Source organism: Phyllobates terribilis, unplaced genomic scaffold, assembly GCF_046119375.1.
Source record: "Phyllobates terribilis strain yellow unplaced genomic scaffold, ASM4611937v1 Scaffold_7__3_contigs__length_470593459, whole genome shotgun sequence".
Taxonomy (NCBI): domain Eukaryota; kingdom Metazoa; phylum Chordata; class Amphibia; order Anura; family Dendrobatidae; genus Phyllobates; species Phyllobates terribilis.
This window is the reverse complement of record NW_027362767.1, coordinates 61,325,475-61,349,508: the sequence shown is the minus strand read 5'-3', so window position 1 is coordinate 61,349,508 and position 24,034 is coordinate 61,325,475. Positions and strand designations below refer to the sequence as shown.

Genomic DNA, 24,034 nt, shown 5'->3' with positions numbered 1-24,034 from the left:
GTCTCCTATTGTAAATCAACGAAAAGAAACATGTACAGTTTTTTTTATTATTTTATATATAAATATATTTATCTATTTATATGGTTTTATATCTATAAATATATTTATATATTTTATTATATCGCTCATATATTTATTTGTAGTGTTTTTTTTATTTATTTTCTTACATAATGGGTGCCTGCAAGTTGAACCTTAACGTACGGTCACATACAAAAAAAAAACAAAAAAAAACAAAACAAAACAAAATCGATTCCAACTGATGCTGTACATAAAAATAATAATTAATTCAAATGTATTCCCCCCCCCAGATTTATGGTCTAAATTTATTGACTTCCACCCCTATAAAAGTCTTTTTCCAGGATTGGAAAAAGATCTTCTTTTTGACAGAAACAGCGCCACTCCAGTCCATAGGGTGTATCTAGTATTGCATCAAAGTTGTAAAGCTAGGGTGCAATACCAGACACAACCTGTGGACAGGAGTGGCGCTGTTGCAAGAAACAAAGTCTGTTTCTGGCCTTATGAGGGAACATTGGTGATACATAGCGCCATGTAGAGGCATCATGACGCCATGCGTGAACCATATAGTCCTTTCTGGCCTCATGAGGGAACATTGGGGATATGTAGCGCCATGTAGTGGCATCATGACGCCATGCGTGAACCATAAAGTCTGTTTCCAGCCTCATGAAGGAACATTGGGGATATGTAGCGCCATGTGGAGGCATCATGACTCCATGCGTGAACCATAAAGTCTGTTTCCGGCCTCATGGAGGAACATTGGGGATATGTAGCGCCATGTAGAGGCATCATGACGCCATGCGTGAACCATAAAGTCTGTTTCCGGCCTCATGAAGGAACATTGGGGATATGTAGCGCCATGTAGAGGCATCATGACGCCATGCGTGAACCATAAAGTCTGTTTCCGGCCTCATGAAGGAACATTGGGGATATGTAGCGCCATGTAGAGGCATCATGACGCCATGCGTGAACAATAAAGTCTGTTTCCGGCCTCATGAAGGAACATTGGGGATATGTAGCGCCATGTAGAGGCATCATGGCGCCATGCGTGAACCATAAAGTCTGGTTCCGGCCTCATGAAGGAACATTGGGGATATGTAGCGCCATGTAGAGGCATCATGACGCCGTGCGTGAACCATAAAGTCTGGTTCCGGCCTCATGAAGGAACATTGGGGATATGTAGCGCCATGTAGAGGCATCATGGCGCCATGCGTGAACCATAAAGTCTGGTTCCGGCCTCATGAAGGAACATTGGGGATATGTAGCGCCATGTAGAGGCATCATGACGCCGTGCGTGAACCATAAAGTCTGGTTCCGGCCTCATGAAGGAACATTGGGGATATGTAGCGCCATGTAGAGGCATCATGACGCCATGCGTGAACCATAAAGTCTGGTTCTGGCATCATGACGCCATGCGTGAACCATAAAGTCTGGTTCCGGCCTCATGAAGGAACATTGGGGATATGTAGCGCCATGTAGAGGCATCATGACGCCATGCGTGAACAATAAAGTCTGTTTCCGGCCTCATAAAGGAACATTGGGGATATGTAGCGCCATGTAGAGGCATCATGGCGCCATGCGTGAACCATAAAGTCTGGTTCCGGCCTCATGAAGGAACATTGGGGATATGTAGCGCCATGTAGAGGCATCATGACGCCGTGCGTGAACCATAAAGTCTGGTTCCGGCCTCATGAAGGAACATTGGGGATATGTAGCGCCATGTAGAGGCATCATGACGCCATGCGTGAACCATAAAGTCTGGTTCCGGCCTCATGAAGGAACATTGGGGATATGTAGCGCCATGTAGAGGCATCATGACGCCATGCGTGAACCATAAAGTCTGGTTCTGGCATCATGACGCCATGCGTGAACCATAAAGTCTGGTTCTGGCATCATGACGCCATGCGTGAACCATAAAGTCTGTTTCCAGCCTCATGAAGGAACATTGGGGATATGTAGCACCATGTAGAGGCATCATGGCACCAGGCGTGAACCATAAAGTCTGTTTCCAGCCTCATGATGGAACACTGGGGATATGTAGCACCATGTAGAGGCATCATGACGCCATGCGTGAACCATAAAGTCTGGTTCCGGCCTCATGAGATAACAGTAGGGACTATTATATCACTAATAATGTAAACTCTACAAAGCCGACAGTCGCCCTTCACCATTTCCTTTAATATCTAATTACTATTCATAAAACTCTTCATTAATCGGCTCCTTTATAACTTATACTCATTAGTTTTATTTCTAGCCATAAAAGCGCGCAGGAACGATGATCACAAATACTTTGTACTCGGTAAATGTCACAAAAATTATCTGTTAAAAAACAAATCTGATCTGGTACGGTGGCATTTCCCTAATTAATTAAAAAAAACAGCACATGTTCTATCCGGACTAATTACAATGCCCTTGTAATGTAAGAACGTGAAATCGTCGCTTAGCAGAGCCGAGCGCCGAGGGATTAGAGGGTCAGATTGCGTGTTGTGACTGTAATATCATAATCACAATTAAATGACCAGAGCGGCCTTATTAATGCAAGAAGCTGGTTAATTACATAAGGAATTAAGTCTAGGGTCGAATTCATTTTTCTAAAGAGGCCTGTGAAGAACCTAGCTGCAAGGAATGGACGCGTTCACTGGGTTCCCACAGGTCCTCCAGACCCATTCTCCATCTTATTACAAGGGTTCAATAAATTATAAAAATACGACTGCTTTCTTCTACAAACAGCGCCACTTCTGTCCACTGGTTGTGTCTGGTATTGCAGCTGAGCTCCATTTAAATAATAAATTTGCCTCCTCCTGCTGCTGCCGGCACGCTATTGTGGACTGGTTCACTGTTCCTGGATCCACTTAAACCCAGCTCTGTTGCATCACTGCATCTGGGTACTCTCCTATACTGCTTATCAGTTCTGATTTGGACTTGAGACAAACTCAGTTCTGCTATTATGTTGAGTCAAGCCTGGAGTACCACTGCCAGCTCTGCAATGGACTCCCTGACAAACTCAGCTCTGCTATATCACCAAGTTAACTCTGCTGTACCCTGGCCAGCTTTGCATTGGACTCCCTGACAAACTTTGCTCTGCTGTACCGCTGAGCTAACTCTGCCATACCGCTGACAGCTCTCCTTCACCACCGGTCTGGTCCTGCCTTAGTGTTATACTGTATGTTGGGAATGTCTCCTGAATTATTCCTCCGATGAAAGGCTCTGATGTTTACTACTATGTAGGCATTGAGTGACATAGATCATCTATGGAGTCCCATTATAAAGAAAGTATCTATCGCACATGTGGCTCCGCATGTAATACTGGCCTGTCGTTTGCCCAAGGGGCACTCTATGCCATATGCTGGGTCAGTGGGACCCTAAGGATATATTTGGTGTAGCAAAGCCTTGTTGACTTGGGAGGAAGGGTGTAATATGAATGGCAAGTAGATGGCACAAAATAGGGTGCAACAACTGAGTGGCCCATTTTACTATGGAGCTTTATTCTATGCCCCACTTTTGTAGCATATTTTGTTTTATTAGATAGAGTGCCTGACACACTAAGCCTATGTTCACACATCATGGTTTTTTCTGCATTCGTTTTCTGCAGCAAAACCTGATCTCTTGCCAGGAGGTTGTTCAGGATTTTTGTTGCTGTTTTTTTGGTGCGTTTTCTCAGCGTTTTTTTTCACTGTCCTTTTGTCTCTGTTATGCATGTACATGAAGTTCAGTGAGAAAAAACTAGTTTATGCACAAAACCGCTGCGTTTTTTTCCACCACCTATTACTTCCAATGGGTGAAGTGACATACTCTATCTTTCAAAAACCATGCAAAGCACAAAATTCTGCACAAAAAAAAAACCATGATGTGTGCAAGAGATTTCTGAAATCTCATAGACTTTGCTGGTACTGCAAAATGCAGCTGAAAATTTGCATAAAAAAAGCTGAAAAAACATGATGTGTGAACATAGCCTTACTGAGTATTCTAGGTATGCTGAGCACTCCAAAGACAGGAGGGATTGGCCACTGGCTCTATCGGAGAAATTTCTGTAGGCCGGTCTGGTCACAAGGTTATTCAGGGCTGCAAACAGGGTCCTTTTTGCCCAGGGGCAGGTGATCATAGCTGACACTGGGAGACGGGGGTCTAACTAGTGAAAGAAGCAGAAACACCTCCCAATCATTCCTCTGAAGTGCCGCGATCTCGATGGCAGTACTTTGTTTGTGGGACAATCTCTTTAACTTGTAAAATATTATAAAGTTACATATTTTAAAAGTTAAATGGGTTGCCCACAAACAAAGTACATATTAATTAATAGACTTAAGGATAATAATAAGATCCACAATTAGATGTGTTAAAACATATATTCCTGCACTGAGAAAACTTATAAATGTGTCCCTGCTATGTACTCTGTAATGGCTGTGTCTCACCATGCAGAGCTGCTCAAATTCATGGTCGGCACATACCCTTAGCTACTGGCCAGGGGAGAAAGGGTCTCTTATGATAAGTGAATATACAGATGACACGGCAAGGGCTTGTGACTCGCCCCCTGGGCCGCGTGGGGAACCCGGAACCGGGCCTTTGGTGGGATGACCACAGTACACAGCAGGGACATATTTGCCAATTTAACTTATTTCATATTATATTTATATATATATATATATATATATATATATATATATATATATACACACATACACATACACACACACACACAGTACAGGCCAAATGTTTGGACACACCTTCTCATTTAAAGATTTTTCTGTATTTTCATAACTATGAAAATTGTACATTCACACTGAAGGCATCAAAACTATGAATTAACACATGTGGAATTATATACTTAACAAAAAAGTGTGAAACAACTGAAAATGTCTTATATTCTAGGTTCTTCAAAGTAGCCACCTTTTGCTTTGATGACTGTCTGTCACCCTACCTGGATGCCACAAGTGTAATAAAGCTGTGTCTGAGAGCAAGGGGGAGGTTCTCTGGTCAGGGGAACATTAGCATGCAATGCCTCCTGTCTCAGGCCAGTAGGGGGAGCAGGCTGCCCCTATAAAAGCTGGTACTGGGGACAGGGTTAGGGAGAACTGGATTGCCTGTCTCAGCTTTGAGACGTGTCTCAGAGTGGAGCAGGGACAGAAAGTTGATTGCACCTAAGAGGAAGTGTGGCAGTAGGAGAGAGCCACCAGCCAGAGACAAGAGGCGAAGAGAGCCTGTCTTGGCAGAGAAAAGACTTAATTTTACCAGACTTTGGTGTCTGAGGCTGGGAGGATTCTACATCCCCCAGCAGAGAACCAATTCGCAAGGGACTGTACTTTCCTTGGCCTAAGAAGCCTGGAGGCCCTGCCACAACCGAAGGGACCAGTAAAGCCGTACAAGGCTGGGAGCAGAAAGGAACCCACGTCGCAGGCCATACAGGCGAGAAAGCACGGAAAGCTTGGAAACGTGGGCTGTTATCCTATCAGGAGGAGATAGTCAGAAGGAGCGCAGAAAGCACGGTAGGCCTACACCCTCACCCTGACCAGGGCCAATTTCCCCGTTGCTCTCAGACATCCAGGTCCCCTCCTAGCTGGGACTGTTTAGGGGTCAGTTTGCCTGTTTCAGTAAAGACCCTGGACTGCAACCTGTTGTCTGTGTGCTCCTTGCTCCTCCAGCACTATCATCACTGGGACTCTCACTACCATCACTCCCACCATCCACTATACTGCCCTGGGGCCGCACTCTTCCCGTGGGGAGTCACACTACCATAGCTGCACACCTCATCAGCCCCAGCGGTCTGCATGCAGCGGCGGTTCCTAATAACGGCAAATCCACGGGTGGCGTAGTCGGACATAATCAATAACAAATAACGGACTACCATTGGCCTGACCACCCTGAGCCACGGAACCGGGTTGCCACTACTACTCCCATCGTTCCCCCTATTGCCCGGATCAGAGTGCCCCACGGCCCAGGGGGCGAGTCAGCTTTGGCGTAGTCGGCAGGATTTCGTGCCCGCAACCACCGGGTACTGCGTGCCTGAAAAAGACTTTTGTAACTTACCTGTGGCAAAGTTTCCCGCCGTCCGGAGTCGTTTCCCGCCATCCGGAGCCGATTCCCGCCATCAGACGCCATCTTGGACCTTTTCCCGCCATCTTCTGCCGTCTTCCCGCCATCGGACGCCATCTCCAGGACGCCGCGCGGGAAGAAGAGGGGCGTGGACGTCAAAACCGCGCGAGATCCGAAGCTCCGCCCCACGCACCGACGCTGCGCAAGGTCCTGGAAGGGAGAGAGAGCGACGCTGACGTCATCGGTGTGCGACGCCAGGTCCTCGTCCAGAGCAGCAGCGGAGCCGCGGCCTACAGAAGAGGATCGTCGGAAGGTAGGCCACACTTCACTAGGGGGGGGGGGGAAGATGTCGGACACAGAGGCGCCCACTACCACCAACGCAGCTGCAGCAGCGGTGATGCCCTTTTCCTTGCCCTACATCCCTGGAGCGGCCTGGCTGCCCAAATACTCAAGGGAGCCCCATGCCCTAACTGACTTCAAGGAAAGACTGTATAGTTTGTTCCAAGTTTACCCCCTGACAGAGGAACAGAAGGTCAGTATATTGACAGGGCAGTTAACTGGCGCAGCCCAAAGGGAGGTAAAATCATGGCCCATTGAGGAGAAAGGGACTGTGAAGGGTATTCTGGCCCGGCTGCGGGGTACCTTTGATACACGTACCTCTGCTGAAATTAAAATGAGGTTCTATGGATGTAAGCAGCGGGCACAGGACAGCATCAGAGACTATGCCCTAAATCTGCAGGAAGCCTTGAGGGCTATTCAACAAACTGACCCTGGCAGTGTGCAGGAAACCGATAAGCTGCTAACAGAGCAATTCATAGAGGGTCTGCTGTCCAGCGCCCACAGGGCCCAGCTGCGCCTCATGTTCTTCCAGAAACCCGACCTGACCTTTGCCCAATTTAAGGACAGGGCCATAAGGGTGCTCCGTGAATCTGCAACCAGTGGCGCTATAAACCCCCGGCGCCCTGCTATCACCTACCACCAGGAGGCGGCGCCCTCCTCTATGGACTCCGTGGAGGCTGATGCACAGGCCCTGAACCAAGCCCCGTCGAAAGGCCTGCACCACCAAGTCCAGGAGCTGACCAGGAGCGTCGCGGCGTTGACCAGGATCGTCCAGGCGTTGCAAGTGGACCCGTCGAGACCCATCAAGCTGGCTTCAAGTCCGGAGGATGTCCCGTGGCGTCGACAGAGGAGGATCCCGTCGTTCCGAGGGAGGCCCACAGACCGCTACGCAGAGGATAGACAGCCCATTTGCCGTCGATGCAACCAGCCCGGACACATTTCCAGGTACTGTAATTTAAACGGGTCCAACCTGGGGCAGAGGGCCGACCCCCAGGCATAAGATCACCAGGCCCTTATAATTGGCGTGATAAGTACGTTGGGGGGCGCCCGGTTTTACCCGTGGTGCTGGACGGTATCCCCATGAGCGCCTTGCTGGATACTGGGTCGCAAGTAACCACAATCCCTTATGTACTTTTTAAGCAGTATTGGACTGATGCTGATATCACACGGTATCCAGACAGTAACTTGAGCATCATCGCCAGTAATGGCTTACCCGTGCCGCAGATGGGGTTCAAGGAGATGACCATTAAAATTGGTAAAGTTGAACTGCCGGCACAGGGAGTGATTATTGTGGACATTGACAGTCATGAAAGTCACCCTAAAATAACTGTGGGTACTAACATCATTGAAAATTGTCTTTCAGAAGTAATTGTAATTCTACAACAGGTGGCGGTGAATGCTAGTTCCAGCCAAAAGAGAGTCCTCAACAAGGAGATAAAAGCCCTGATGAGACGGCAGCAGGTAGAACTGTCTGGTGGTGAGATCGGTAGCGTAAGACTCAGTGATCCATTCCCCATTTCCATGCCTCCCAAAAGTGAAATGATGATCTGGTGTCGGACTGCAATCGGGTTGAGAGGTAGAGACTACCAAGCCATGGTAGAACCCGTGTACTCAGACAGCAGGCCCACCATTTTGACAGCCCGGGGGGTGGTTGATGTCCGTCATGGGAGGGTGCCCGTCCGCATCCTCAACATTGGGGAGAGGGAAGTACACTTACCCAGGTACGCTACACTCGCCAAACTGTTTGTCGTCGAACACCAAGCTATCAGGGCCGTGGAACCCTTGCCTTTATCTCCTCAGGCGGAGGGTAATGGCTCCCAGAAACAAAAGGAGGACTGGTGCCAGAAACTCCACGTGGGTGCTGACTCCACTCCCCTGCACCAAAAACAAGGAGTCTACGGGGTGGTACAGGAGTACGAGAGAGTCTTTAGTAAGCACCCGCTAGACTTCGGCAGAGTGAAAGGGATAGAACACCACATCCCCACAGGGAGCCACCCACCAATAAAAGAGAGGCACAGACCTGTACCCCCTGCACATTATCAGAACGCCAAGGGTATGCTGCGGGAAATGAAAGAAGCTGGGGTCATTCGAGATAGCTGTAGCCCCTGGGCAGCCCCCTTGGTTCTGGTGAAGAAGAAAGACGGCACCATGAGAATGTGCGTAGACTATAGACAAATCAACCGTATCACTCACAAAGACGCATATCCGCTGCCTAGAATAGAGGAGTCTTTAGCCGCGCTAAAATCAGCTAACTTCTTTTCTACTTTGGACCTTACTAGCGGGTACTGGCAGGTTCCTGTGGCAGAGGCTGACAAGGAGAAGACCGCCTTCACCACCCCGATGGGACTGAGTGAGTTCAATTGTATGCCCTTCGGGCTCTGCAACGCACCAGGGACCTTCCAGCGGCTGATGGAATGCTGTCTAGGGCACCGAAACTTCGAGACGGTCCTCCTTTACCTGGACGACGTGATCGTCTGTTCGAAGACCTACGAGGACCATCTCAAGCACCTGGCTGGAGGTGTTCGAAGCCCTGGCAGGCTATGGCCTGAAGGTGAAACCATCGAAGTGCCACCTGCTGAAACCAAAGGTCCAGTACCTAGGGCACGTGGTAAGCGCGGAAGGAGTGGCCCCCGACCCTGACAAGGTCACGGCAATCAAGAGCTGGCCAAGCCCCTCGAACATCAAAGAGGTGAGACAGTTTCTCGGGTTGGTAGGCTACTACCGAAGGTTCATCCCCGGGTTCACTAAGATGGCAGCTCCTATGCAGGACATCCTGATCGGACAGTCCAAGTCCAGAAGTCAAAAGCCACCCTTCAAGTGGGATAAACCGGAAGAGGAGTCCTTCCGCCAGCTAAAGTTGGCCCTCACTGGGGATGAGATCCTGGCCTACCCTGATTATGGCCAGCCTTTCATTCTCCACACTGACGCCAGTAATGTGGGACTGGGAGCCGTACTGTCCCAAAACCAACAGGGCAGAGAACGGGTGATCGCATACGCCAGCCGGAAGCTGAGGCCCACCGAAAGGAACCCGGAGAATTACAGCTCCTTCAAGCTAGAATTCTTGGCGGTGGTGTGGGCCGTGACGGAACGCTTCAAGCATTACCTGGCCTCCGCAAAGTTCACCGTGTACACGGACAACAACCCGTTGACACACCTGGACAATGCAAGACTGGGTGCCCTGGAACAGCGGTGGATGGCCCGTCTCTCCAACTATGACTTCGTGATCAAGTACCGGGCAGGCAAAACCAACGCCAACGCGGACGCCCTATCAAGAATGCCTCACTTACCTGAAGGTGACGAAGACCCAGAAGAGCTGGAGGAGGTAGAACTCCCCGCGTTTCACCGGTATGGAGCCGCTCAACACTCTCACCGCGTGAAGGAGGAGGATCTAACAACGGTGATGATGAATCCCCTACCTCACCACAGTTGGGCCGAGACCCAAGATAGTGACCCTGCAGTCCGCCTGGTGAAAGATCTGCTGACCCGGGAAGACGCCCGCCTAGATCCAGATGCCCCAGAGGAAGCCAAGCAGCTATGGAAGGAGAAGAGCAAGCTGTTCCTCTACGAAGGCAAGTTGTGCAGAAGGATTGTCAACCACCGGACGCACGAGCTGACCTGGCAAGTCGTGGTCCCAAGGCGAGATGCAGCTATGGTCCTGGGAGCTTACCATGACAGAGCGGGACACTTCGGTTGGAAGAAACTGGAGTTCCTACTAAGAGGAAGGTTCTTTTGGGTCGGCATGAGAGGAGCAGTAGAAAAGTGGTGCAGAGACTGTGGCCCTTGTCACCTGAGGAGGAAGGACCGCACCAGCCAGAAGACACCCTTGAGGCCCATCGTCACCACGCAGCCTCTTGAGCTGGTAGCTCTGGACCACGTCAAATTGGCTCCAAGCCGGTGCGGATACATCTATGCCCTGACAATCGTGGACCACTATTCCCGTTTTCTAGTGGTGGTCCCGGTAAAGGACTTGACAGTCCAAACAGCGGCCCGTGCCTTCCAGCAATACTTCTGCCGTCCACACGGGTATCCGGAACAGGTCCTGACAGACCAGGGTCCAGCGTTCGAAGCTGAAATCTTCCAGGAGTTCTGCAACCTCTATGGCTGTAAGAAGATTCGGACAACGCCTTACCACCCCCAAACCAACGGGATGTGTGAGAAGATGAACAATATAGTCATTGATCTCCTGAAGACGTTGCCCCTGGAGGAACGCAGCCTGTGGCCAGAAAAATTGCCGGACCTGGTAGACATGTACAACAACATCCCGGTGAACGCTACAAACTGCACCCCGGCTTACCTGATGCGAGCTAGACCAGGTAAGCTGCCCGTAGACCTGGAGATGGGAGTCCTAATACCTGAGGACACCTTCCCGGATGCGGACTGGGATACGGAAAGGCAACTGCAGTACAAGAAGGTACAGGAGAGTGTGGAGAAGAGCCTGGCCCAGGTGAGAGAGAAGCAAGAAAGACTCTTCAATCAACACGCCCCTGCTGGTCCCCTAGAACCTGGTGAGCAAGTCCTAAAGCGAAAAAGAAGGCTACATAAGTTGGACGACCAGTGGGAAAGGGAACCCTACACCGTACTGCAGTCTGACCATGACAACCCAAAGGTGTGCGTAATCACCATGGACGGAGGAGAAACCACTAGTGTCGTCTCCAGAGACCACCTCAAAAGGTGCCCCGAGCAACTCCGTAGTGCAGAAGAGGATCAGAGTGACCTTGAACCCGCAGAGGACAAGGAAGAAATGATCAGCACCGTTCTCGGAGAGTTCCCTCAGTCCTGGACTCGCATAAATGATGCCATAGTGGTACCCGTCCTGCATTTCCTGCAACCGGCCCAGCAACAACCAACACCAGAGCCGGAAGGTGAAGAGGAGCAAGCGGTTCCAGAGGCAGAAGAGCCTGTACCAGCAGCCCAGGAGAGTCAACCCTCTGCTGACAGTGAGCCTGCCATGCCTGCGGTAAGCCAAAGAACCCGCAGACAGCTGCCTGCCCTACCTGTACATTCAGCTGGTAGCTGTACCCCTAACGCTAGTGGGGAAAACCAGGTTGGTCCACCACCAGACAGTGAGCTACGTAGGTCAACCAGGAGCACAAAGGGACAGATACCCGCTCGCTGGAGAATATAGGGTGCACTAAATTGTAAATAACCCTGTTGCCAAATGTTGAATTGTTTGCCAAAGTTACCTGCATGTTCGGTAATTCTGTGTTTCAGTCTCTTGCAGCAACCGTAAAGACTCACAGGTTATGGACTTTTTATAACCGGGACCTTGTATGGACTGCATTCTGAGCCTAACCCAGGAATGAACTAAGACTGTAAAGGACTTGGGGTAGGACAGACCCCCACCTGGTTAAGGCTTCCCGTTGTTCTGGTGATATGGACACCCGGTCACAGGCCACACTGTGACCTTAAGAACTCAATTTGTGCGCCGTCTGTCTATTAATGTTTTATTGTTATGCATATTGTCTTTGTTTACTGTTTAGTCCCGGAGTACTAAATTTCACTAGGGGGGAATGTGTCACCCTACCTGGATGCCACAAGTGTAATAAAGCTGTGTCTGAGAGCAAGGGGGAGGTTCTCTGGTCAGGGGAACATTAGCATGCAATGCCTCCTGTCTCAGGCCAGTAGGGGGAGCAGGCTGCCCCTATAAAAGCTGGTACTGGGGACAGGGTTAGGGAGAACTGGATTGCCTGTCTCAGCTTTGAGACGTGTCTCAGAGTGGAGCAGGGACAGAAAGTTGATTGCACCTAAGAGGAAGTGTGGCAGTAGGAGAGAGCCACCAGCCAGAGACAAGAGGCGAAGAGAGCCTGTCTTGGCAGAGAAAAGACTTAATTTTACCAGACTTTGGTGTCTGAGGCTGGGAGGATTCTACATCCCCCAGCAGAGAACCAATTCGCAAGGGACTGTACTTTCCTTGGCCTAAGAAGCCTGGAGGCCCTGCCACAACCGAAGGGACCAGTAAAGCCGTACAAGGCTGGGAGCAGAAAGGAACCCACGTCGCAGGCCATACAGGCGAGAAAGCACGGAAAGCTTGGAAACGTGGGCTGTTATCCTATCAGGAGGAGATAGTCAGAAGGAGCGCAGAAAGCACGGTAGGCCTACACCCTCACCCTGACCAGGGCCAATTTCCCCGTTGCTCTCAGACATCCAGGTCCCCTCCTAGCTGGGACTGTTTAGGGGTCAGTTTGCCTGTTTCAGTAAAGACCCTGGACTGCAACCTGTTGTCTGTGTGCTCCTTGCTCCTCCAGCACTATCATCACTGGGACTCTCACTACCATCACTCCCACCATCCACTATACTGCCCTGGGGCCGCACTCTTCCCGTGGGGAGTCACACTACCATAGCTGCACACCTCATCAGCCCCAGCGGTCTGCATGCAGCGGCGGTTCCTAATAACGGCAAATCCACGGGTGGCGTAGTCGGACATAATCAATAACAAATAACGGACTACCATTGGCCTGACCACCCTGAGCCACGGAACCGGGTTGCCACTACTACTCCCATCGTTCCCCCTATTGCCCGGATCCGAGTGCCCCACGGCCCAGGGGGCGAGTCAACTGCTTTGCACACGCTTGGCATTCTCTTGATGATCTTCAAGAGGTAGTCACCGGAAATGGTCTTCCAACAATCTTGAAGGAGTTCCCAGAGATGCTTAGCACTTGTTGGCCCTTTTGCCTTCACTCTGTGGTCCAGCTCACCCCAAACCATCTCGATTGGGTTCAGGTCTGGTGACTGTGGAGGCCAGGTCATCTGGCGTAGCACCCCATCACTCCCCCTCTTGGTCAAATAGCCCTTACACAGCCTGGAGGTGTGTTTGGGGTCATTGTCCTGTTGAAAAATGAATGATGGTCCAACTAAACGCAAACCGGATGGAATAGCATACCGCTGCAAGATGCTGTGGTAGCCATGCTGGTTCAGTATGCCTTCAATTTTGAATAAATACCCAACAGTGTCACCAGCAAAGCACCCCCACACCATCACACCTCCTCCTCCATGCTTCACGGTGGGAACCAGGCATGTAGAGTCCATCCATTCACCTTTTCTGCGTCGCACAAAGACACGGTGGTTGGAACCAAAGATCTCAAATTTGGACTCATCAGACCAAAGCCCAGATTTCCACTGGTCTAATGTCCATTCCTTGTGTTCTTTAGCCCAAACAAGTCTCTTCTGCTTGTTGCCTGTCCTTAGCAGTGGTTTCCTAGCAGCTATTTTACCATGAAGGCCTGCTGCACAAAGTCTCCTCTTAAGGCTATGTGCCCATGATGCAGAACTGAAGCAGAAAATTTCTGCAGCATTTCTGCATCTCCCTGGCAGAAAAAACGCATGCAGATTGTGCATGCGTTTTTCCTGCAGAATACATGCGGATCCACATGCGTTTCCGCATGCAGATTGACAAGCGCTTTCCAGGCGATAGCATCACTTGGAAAGTGCTTGACAACTAGGTCACACTGTATAAATCCATGCAAACAGCATGGATTTATATAGTGTGAACCGTAAAAATGAAAACAAATAAAGCTATACTTACCCCCGATGCCCCGGCGTGGCTGCAGCGCTGCTTCCTGGCTGGTTCCCGGCTGCCGGCATATCGCGAGACAGAGCGGTGAAGGGCCTGCGGTCACATGACTGTGACGTCACCGCAGGTCCTCAAGCGATGCCGGCATTCAGAGAGAAGCCGCCGGACAGGTGAGTATAAACTTTATTTTATTCTTTTTTTACAGGTAGAATGGTACCCAGGTCTGGATGAGAGTCTCCTCTCCTCCAGAACTGGGTACCATCCGCACATAGAGACGCATAGAAGCCGCTTGTAAAAATGTACAGTCGCGGTTTCTGTGCGTCTCAATGCAAGTCAATTGCGGGAGTTCCGCTGCGCTTCCGCAAAATTAAATGACATGCTGCGGAGTTTTGTACGCAGCATAAACGCTGCGGAAAAATCCGCAGCATGTGCATAGAACATGCGGAATCCCCTTGGGGACCATGGGGTGCGGATTACCTAGCGTTTAACAAGCGTTTCCGCTGCGGAAATTCCGCAGCATAAACGCTTGAAAAACGCTACGTGGGCACTCAGCCTAACAGTTGTTGCAGAGATGTGTCTGCTGCTAGAACTCTGTGGGGCATTGACCTGGTCTCTAATCTGAGCTGGTGTTGACCTGCAATTTCTGAGGCTGGGACTCGGATAAACTTATCCTCAGAAGCAGGGGCATACATAGGAATCATGGGGCCCCATAGCAGAAGTTCTAATTGCCCCCCCCCCCCCCTAAAAAAAAAGTAAATAATTGTCGGGGGTCACAGAAGAGCAGATCTCACAACTTTCCAGCCTTTACATAGTAATTTTCCACCTGCTGAAGTCCTAGATTCCTTTTTCATTGCCCCATAAAGTGTGATGCCAACAATAGTGTCCCCAAACACAGTATGATACCCCCATGGTGAATTCCTCGACATTCACAGTATAATGACCCTATTGTACCCCACCTCAACTCCCAAAGGCAACAAAGTATGGTGACACCAACACAGTATGATTCCCCAACTGTGACCCCCACACAGCCCTCCATGCAGTATAATGGGCCTACATACAATATAAATGGCTCCACACTCCACAGAGTATAATGCACTCGCCATGGTCCTCCATACAATATAAGGCACTCGCCATGGTCCTCCACATAGTATAAGGCACTCGCCATGATCCTCCATACAGTATAATGAACCTCCGACTCCTCAATTTCCATGACACTGACTCCAACTCCGACTCCACGACTCCGACTCCTTCATACATGGCTCATGTTTAAGTGATAAATTTACTGTAACACAGATTCATCTAAGCTAAACGTCTAGACCCTTAGATCAGGAATAGGACATTTCATAACTTTCCCAAATTCTTATGAAAAAATATTCCCCACAAACTGCATTGAACTACTGCACCCAATTTATTATATAGTTTAGGAGTCTGAGTTGGTCCATTTTATACCGACTTTGACTCCACCAAAATGGGCTCCGAAGCCCTGCTCCATACAGTATACTGCACTCCCTATAGTCCTCCATACAGTATACTGTACTCCCCATAGTCCTCCATACAGTATACTGCACTCCCTATAGTCCTCCATATAGTATAATGCACTCGCCATAGTCCTCCATACAGTATAATGCACTCACCATAGTCCTCCATACAGTATAATGCACTCCCATGGTGCTCCATGCAGTATAATGCAGCCTCATGGTCCTCAATGTAGTATAATGCACCCCCATGGATCTACATGCAGTATGATGCACCCCCCCTGGTCCTCCATGCAGTATAATGCACCCCTCTGGTCCTCCATGCAGTATAATGCAGTCCTCATACTGTATTATGGCCATCGGTCAAATAAATACAATATTCACCTCTCCTGGTTTCAGCCGATGCTCCAGTCCCCTCAGCGTGCAGTGTGAAGTGACATCTCAGAGCAGCGAGCGCCCTTTAATGACATCATACGTCGAGTAAGAATGATGGTAATGGAAACATCTTCTGACGCTCCCTCCTCCATCATCATTACTCTTACTGGGCCCCCCCCTCTCCGGCTGTCAGCACGAGCAATGATGATGGACAAGGGAGCATCAGAAGACGTTTCCATTCCCATTATTCTATGCGGGAGAGCGGCCGGGCAGTGCGGGTGCGGCTCACGGGTCCCATAGCAGGTGTGTGGCCTGCCGCCATTGGCGGTACACCACTACATATATGCACACACACACACACATATATATATTTATACATACATAAGCACACACACATATATGCGCACACACACATTAGACATGGACTTACCCTCTCTGCAGATGATTCCACATGATGCATTTCTCTGGTGCTGCCTCCCATCTCCCAGGTCCCGACAGCAGAATGTTCTTGCAAATTGCAGGGCTTAAGTCAGGAGGGGGAGAGCAGAGCAGTAAGACACCTACAGAGCAGGGGAGGCAGGGAGAGCAGGGGCCCTGCTGGAGCAGCCCCTCTGCTGGATTTACAGGCCGGAGCTGGTGGGCAGAGCCTCATCTTCTGCACTTACAGAGACAATGAGGCATCGTCTGCGCAGCCGGACAGGACACAGTGCAGCCAGAGGTGAAGAGGTGTGTCCTCATTCCGGCCCATTGAACCCCTGGAGGTTCTGAACGAACCTGTTTGTTTTCAACAGTATCTGCATCCTTAGGATGCAGATACTGTTGAGACTGTGATGCGGGATGGAGGGGTCTGATGTTGTTTCACATCGGGCCCCCCTGTCTCACGGGGCCCCATAGCAGCAGCGTGGGCTGCCTCTATGTACGGTATGCCCCTGCTCAGAAGCAGAGGTGACTCTTGGTCTTCCTTTCCTGGGGCGGTCCTCATGTGAGCCAGTTTCTTTGCAGCACTTGATGGTTTTTGCAACTGCACTTGGGGACACTTTCAAAGTTTGCCCAATTTTTCGGACTGACTGACCATCATTTCTTTAAGTAATGATGGCCACTCGTTTTTCTTTACTTAGCTGCTTTTTTCTTGCCATAATACAAATTCTAACAGTCTATTCAGTAGGACTATCAGCTGTGTATCCACCAGACTTCTGCACAACACAACTGATGGTCCCAACCCCATTTATAAGGCAAGAAATCCCACTTATTAAACCTGACAGGGCACACCTGTGAAGTGAAAACCATTTCCGGTGACTACCTCTTGAAGCTCATCAAGAGAATGCCAAGAGTGTGCAAAGCAGTCATCAAAGCAAAAGGTGGCTACTTTGAAGAACCTAGAATATAAGACATATTTTCAGTTGTTTCACGCTTTTTTGTTAAGTATATAATTCCACATGGGTTAATTCATAGTTTTGATGCCTTCCGTGTGAATGTAAAATTTTCATAGTCATGAAAATACAGAAAAATCTTTAAATGAGAAGGTGTGTCCAAACTTTTGGTCTGTACTGTGTGTATATATATATATATGTATATATATGTATATATATGTATATATATGTATATATATGTATATATATATATATATATATATATATATATATATATCTCCAAAATGATACCAATGAAAACTACAACTTGGCCAACATAACCAATATAAAACTAGCCAGGATATGGCCATGTTTATGGCAAATTAAGAAAAAAACTACATTTTTGGTCCTTGATGGGATAACAAAAGAAAAAACTCTGAAAAATGAGACGGTGCAGTGTGATCGAGGGAGATATCAGCGATGGGAAGCTCAGAAGTAAATGCCGGGGCCACAGTTCTGCAGCTGCTCTCGTCCTCGCAGCTGCTCTTGTCTGGTGAATCCATTGTGCAACAAGGGGGAGAGGTTGTATTACACGAAGATCAATGTAAGAATCAAAAACACATGTTGTATCTAATTAGGATGTGCTGAGAAATCCCAGGTCCCCATTTGCAGAGCGTAATATTTAGCAAATTCATTTATTCATGTTTTGTTTCCGCCTCTTCTCTTCGTTGTGTTCAGACATTAACTTCTAAAGGAAGAATTTGTCGGCGATGGAAATAAACGATCTATAAATATTCAGTGACACGCTACTATACAAGGACATCAGGACTGATGTAGAGTTCATGTAATGCCTAATAGATGAATACTGTAGATACAGGAGGGGGAATCTATGGAAACATAACAGACAATTGCCTAACTGACTATTCCCTAAAACAATCCAGACTAGCTGCGGATCTCCTGACCCGAACTCAACAGCCTCATAGATAGGCATGTATGGGTTAGGGCAGGAGGTCCGCTTCTGGTCTGGACATCGTGGTCCGCAGCCAGTGTTGGACTGAGGTGTCAAAGGCCCACCAGTAACCAACTCCAGGGCCCCACTTTTCAGCTACATGCAAATGTGACATTAGCTTCAATCACAAATTGATATAACAATAAGATGCTGCCTTTGTCTGTATATAGTGATTCAAGTATGTAGTGCCAAGTACTGCTCATATAAGAGGGTGATGGCCCACTCCTGCACAGGGGCCCACCGGAGGATTCTCCTGTTCTCCCGTTGTCCAGTCCAAGCCTGGTCAGCACTCATGTGAAACCAGCTTTAGGGAACAGATTGACCAGATGACACAACCACTTTAATTTTGCTTTGTATAACATAATTACATCCCCCTCCCAAAAATAATTTCTATTACTGCTCAGCCTATGGCTGGAGAAGTTCCTTATTATAATGCAAGTTACCTTATAATGCTCAAGAGCATCCAAAGCCAAAGCATGGCCCTCCGGGGAGTACATGCACAGGGCGGCGATCAGCTCAAACACTTGCTTCTTCACCATCACGTTGGATGTGTCAAGAGCTGGAAACGAGATATAAGAGCAATTCATTAGAACAAAAAGATTCAATTCATCCATTCACTTCTGGGTGACATGACATAATGGACGACTGCTGCCGGCTACATACAGTTAGGTCCATATTTATTTGGACAGAGACAACATTTTTCTAATTTTGGTTCTAGACATTACCACAATGAATTTTAAACAAAACAATTCAGATGCAGTTGAAGTTCAGACTTTCAGCTTTCATTTGAGGGTATCCACATTAAAATTGGATGAAGGGTTTAGGAGTTTCAGCTCCTTAACATGTGCCACCCTGTTTTTAAAGGGACCAAAAGTAATTGGACAATTGACTCCAAGGCTATTTCATGGACAGGTGTGGGCAATCCCTTCGTTATGTCATTCTCAATTAAGCAGATAAAAGGCCTGGAGTTGATTTGAGGTGTGGTGCTTGCATTTGGAAGGTTTTGCTGTGAAGTAAACATGTGGTCAAAGGAGCTCTCCATGCAGGTGAAACAAGCCATCCTTAAGCTGCAAAAACAGAAAAAAACATCCGAGAAATTGCTACAATATTAGGAGTGGCAAAATCTACAGTTTGGTACATCCTGAGAAAGAAAGAAAGCACTGGTGAACTCATCAATGCAAAAAGACCTGGGCGCCTACGGAAGACAACAGTGGTGGATGATCGCAGAATAATCTCCATGGTGAAGAGAAACCCCTTCACAACAGCCAACCAAGTGAACAACACTCTCCAGGAGGTAGGCGTATCAATATCCAAATCTACCATAAAGAGAAGACTGCATGAGAGTAAATACAGAGGGTTCACTGCACGGTGCAAGCCACTCATAAGCATCAAGAATGAAAAGGCTAGACTGGACTTTGCTAAAAAACATCTAAAAAACCAGCACAGTTCTGGAAGAACATTCTTTGGACAGATGAAACCAAGAACAACCTCTAGCAGAATGATGGAAAGAGAAAAGTATGGCGAAGGCGTGGTACAGCTCATGATCCAAAGCATACCACATCATCTGTAAAACACGGCGGAGGCAGTGTGGTGGCTTGGGCATGCATGGCTGCCAGTGGCACTGGGTCACTAGTGTTTATTGATGATGTGACACAGGACAGAAGCAGCCAAATGAATTCTGATGTATTCAGAGCCATACTGTGTGCTCAGATCCAGCCAAATGCAGCCAAACTGATTGGTCGTCGTTTCCTACTACAGATGGACAATGACCCAAAACATAAAGCCAAAGCAACCCAGGAGTTTATTAAAGCAAAGAAGTGGAATATTCTTGAATGGCCAAGTCAGTCACCTGATCTCAACCCAATTGAGCATGTATTTCACTTGTTAAAGACTAAACTTCAGACAGAAAGGCCCACAAACAAACAGCCACTGAAAACCACCGCAGTGAAGGCCTGGCAGAGCATCAAAAAGGAGGAAACCCAGCGTCTGGTGATGTCCATGAGTTCAAGACTTCAGGCAGTCATTGCCAACAAAGTGTTTTCAACCAAGTACTAGAAATGAACATTTTATTTACAATTATTTAATCTGTCCAGTTACTTTTGGTCCCTTTAAAAACAGGGTGGCACATGTTAAGGAGCTGAAACTCCTAAAGCCTTCATCCAATTTTAATGTGGATACCCTCAAATGAAAGCTGAAAGTCTGAACTTCAACTGCATCTGAATTGTTTTGTTTAAAATTCATTGTGGTAATGTCTAGAACCAAAATTAGAAAAATGTTGTCTCTGTCCAAATATATATGGACCTAACTGTAGAAAGAAGCCAATCGGCTGTCATTAAGTAGCTTGTTTACACAGGCGGACATGCAGAGCAATTAGTAATTGATAGGAATATGTGTGGCGCCCCTGCGGGTTCAGTTGCCACAGAGGTACTGCATCTCACTCAGAGGTGTGGTATCCCACTCTCAGGTAAGGAGGGAGTACTACCTGGGACCCACCCACCTATATCCAACACTACACCATTCCAGACCAGCAGGCAGGGCAAGATGCACTGGCTTATGCTGAGCCCTGTCCCTGTTTGGAAGTGAGGGGAACCATGTAGTGGGTGTGGGTGGAGGAAGCAGTCAGGGGAGCACTTGAGTAGGAGTATAAAAGGGGAATCATCTTGGAAGAGAGAGTCCAGTCTGAGAGGAGAAGGAGTGGGAGCAGGAGCTCCGTAAGATTTCTGCTCAGAAAGAGAGGAGAGAGGAGCTGGCCTAGACTGAGTGGCCCAGGAGGACAGGCTGGATAAGGACGGGAGCGGAGGTAGGCTCCAAGAACAGAGAGGGTCCCAGGGGCATGGCGAGTGCAAAAGCCACCCGTGCGCCCGAATCTACAAGAATGTGGAGGGATCAGGCCGCAAAGGAGACCGGCCCCTAACTAGCGGAGAACAACCAGGCTCAGCTAGAAACCGGAGGCTTCTGTACTTTCAGGGTGCAGCTGCTCACTACCGCAACTATATTGCCAAAAAGATGGCAGCATAAGATTCAGGGGACTGCAGGTTGCCCGCCAAAATCCGAGGTTACCGGCTTGGGACACTGATTGTGAGGCGCAGGGCAGGAGGGTGAGAGCCAGCGCAGGAAGACGACCGAGGAAGGCACACAGAATGGGGACCCGTTAAGTATTCCTGAGATACTTGAGAGATTGCTGAACCCCTCCCTTGGTGAACACAGGACGGCGTGGGAGGTTACCCTGGTACTGGTGACCTGGAGTCTGACAACTGTGAGTAAATCTGAAGACTGCACCCCACTGTGTCCTAGAATTATTATCTGCGCCATCACCCCCTGCACCACATTGCACTGCAACATCTACCTCATTAATCATCACTGCACCGCCCTGGAGCTTAGCTCTGCCTGTGGAGAGCTGAACCAACTCTGCTGTGTCACCATCAGCTCCAGAGGATCTGCACCACAGCGGTGAACAAACTGTGCTTTACTCACCCTCCCCAGGCCCAGTGCTGAGTCACCACCACTGCTCCCGATGTCTCTTATTGTCTGCAGCACTGACGTCCTGTCAGCCGTCCTGCAGCCAATCACTGAGCTCAGCAGCACTGCATGGGCTGTTGGCAGAAGTCGCTCAGAGCTGCTGAACACACTGATTGTCTGTATCCCTGTCGACGGGACCTCAGCACTGCAGGCAATACCAGACACTAGGAGCAGTGGTGGAGATTCAGCACCGGACTCAGAAAGGGTGAGTAAAGAACAACAGTTTGTTGTTGTTTTTTTAAACTGCAGCTGGGGAGGAGTTTTTCTGATGTCAAAAAATCCCTTTAGGCTGTTCTCATACCTTCATCCTAAAACTTGTGTTGTCAGTCAGTGTACAGGAGGAGGAGGTGAGCTGTGACATCACCTATTGTGAATGGTGGATCCTGTGTTATCTACTGTATATAGAGATGTTATCAGTCAGTGTACAGGAGGAGGAGGTGAGCTGTGACATCACCTATTGTGAATGGTGGATCCTGTCTTACCTACTGTATATAGAGGTGTTATCAGTCATTGTACAGGAGGGGGAGGGGGGTGAGCTGTGACATCATCTATTGTGAATGGCAGATCCTGTGTTGTCCACTGTATACAGATGTGGTTACATCTCTATATACAGTAGATGTGTGAATATAATCATGATTCTCAGAATGATGAAACTATACACATCTCACATTCTGATTGATAGAAGTTCTAAAAAAAATTGTAAAAACATTTTACATAAAAATAATAGGCCATTTTATGATTCCACTTTCATTTTAATTTGAAGAGATGATCCTCACCTTGAGACAGTTTCCGGACGTAACCTTCATTATTGACAATGTACTCTATCCCCTTATGGGAATTCATTAATGTCCGGACACAGTTAATGCAAGTGAGCTGCAGGAGAGCATCGGAAATCCTGGAAACTCCTCGACCTGACAACCTGTCCAAGGCCTCCAGCAGAAGGTCCAAGCCACTGAGCTCCAAGAACTGCACCATCCAGTTGTCATCGCTGCTCTCGAGTCTCTTCTTCAGGCCGGAATAGTTCACCACTGATGGGATTTGCAGGAGGCGGATGCATAGCTCAGGATCGGCATTCTCTAAGTTGGCTTCGCTCTGGTCTGGCTCTTGAGGTGAAAGTTTCTCCTTCAGAGAGGCCCACTTTTTGCTCAGTGACATTTTTGGCACCTTTTCCTAAAAAATAAAATGAAAACAATATAAAGTACTGGACAATGGATCATCATGGGGCTCAGATGATGGCACATGCTAGTTAGAAATAAGCTTGGATTTTCATTCCCAATCCCCAAAAGCCATGCACGTTTTGCCTTTGGTTGGATGGGTAACACTGAAAGGGTCATAATCAGTTTTCAAGGAGGGCATATCAGGCATATAGAGAGGCACAATAGTCGGATCAGGACCTGATATGAGAAGTTAGTTCCACCTTGTCCTGTAGGTACATAGTCGTATTGTGGCTCTGTACAAGCTCGGAGTTGTAGGACCAGTATTATGGCACCCATACAAGTCAATGAGGTTATTCTGCACCCCTATTCTGATGCATGCAGAAAATGCTGGAATGTGCCCTCAAATTTATGGAGGCATTGCTTTTTGGAGAGAATATCGTGATGAAACGACACCTACAGGTCCATTATGTGGAGCCGTATGGACCACTGAATCAATGTATTTTCCTTAAGCACAAATTTGGCGACTTGCTCCCACACCCACATCTAAAAAAATTGGATAAGAATTAGCAAAATGGGGCATGGCCAACAAATTTACTATAATCACGGCTCATCATACCTGGTGTAGATCTCAATTAACAGCCCATGGATCGCCCATTTCAGCTTCTTAAAACATTTGGCACACCTCAGAGGGTTTATGAAGCACTTCATTTATTTTCTGCTTATTAAAGAATGATGTGTCATAATATAAAATGGATATATCAGTAAGTATAGAGTAAGGACGGCTTCACGCGTCTGTTTCTTTTTTGCATACGAGAAGAAAAATCTCCTTTTTTCATCAGTGTCGGATCAGATTTTCATCCGCATTTTACGATCAGCAAAAAAAAAAAAAATTGCAAAATTGTCCTACACAGTAAACAGTTAAAAACAAATAGTACTTGGTTGGCACAGTGATGGCATGTAGGTGCTGTGCGTTATTTTTCATGGACCTATTGACTTAAATGAGCGATTTTTGATACACAAATTGATCAGGTTTTCATTTTTTGTTGCTGCTGATCATAAGTCTTCCGAAAAACGGACATGTGAACAGCACCATAAACTATGATGAGTACTCGTTCTAAACACTAATAGAATATGTGTGAGAAAATCGGACTTGAGAAAGGGGTGTAAGAGAATGGCAACAATTCGGAAGCATCAGTGCATTTCCTTATGGCTCCGGCAAACAAAAAAGAATCTGTTCGGGATTAGTCATCTATTACATT

General features: G+C 48.0%; 1 protein-coding gene across 3 annotated transcripts in view; it reads right to left on the bottom strand.

Moving 5' to 3' along the window:
• INF2 (inverted formin 2) overlaps window positions 1-24,034 on the bottom strand; it is a 106,465-nt gene that overhangs the window by 32,611 nt on the left and 49,820 nt on the right. For all 3 annotated transcript variants that reach the window (XM_073638640.1, XM_073638638.1, XM_073638639.1), the window contains exons 2-3: window positions 22,395-22,788; window positions 18,543-18,658 (exon numbers count right to left, since the gene is read on the bottom strand). In XM_073638640.1, coding sequence (XP_073494741.1) covers window positions 18,543-18,658; window positions 22,395-22,788 — 510 coding nt within the window. The remainder of the gene's footprint in view (window positions 1-18,542; window positions 18,659-22,394; window positions 22,789-24,034) is intronic.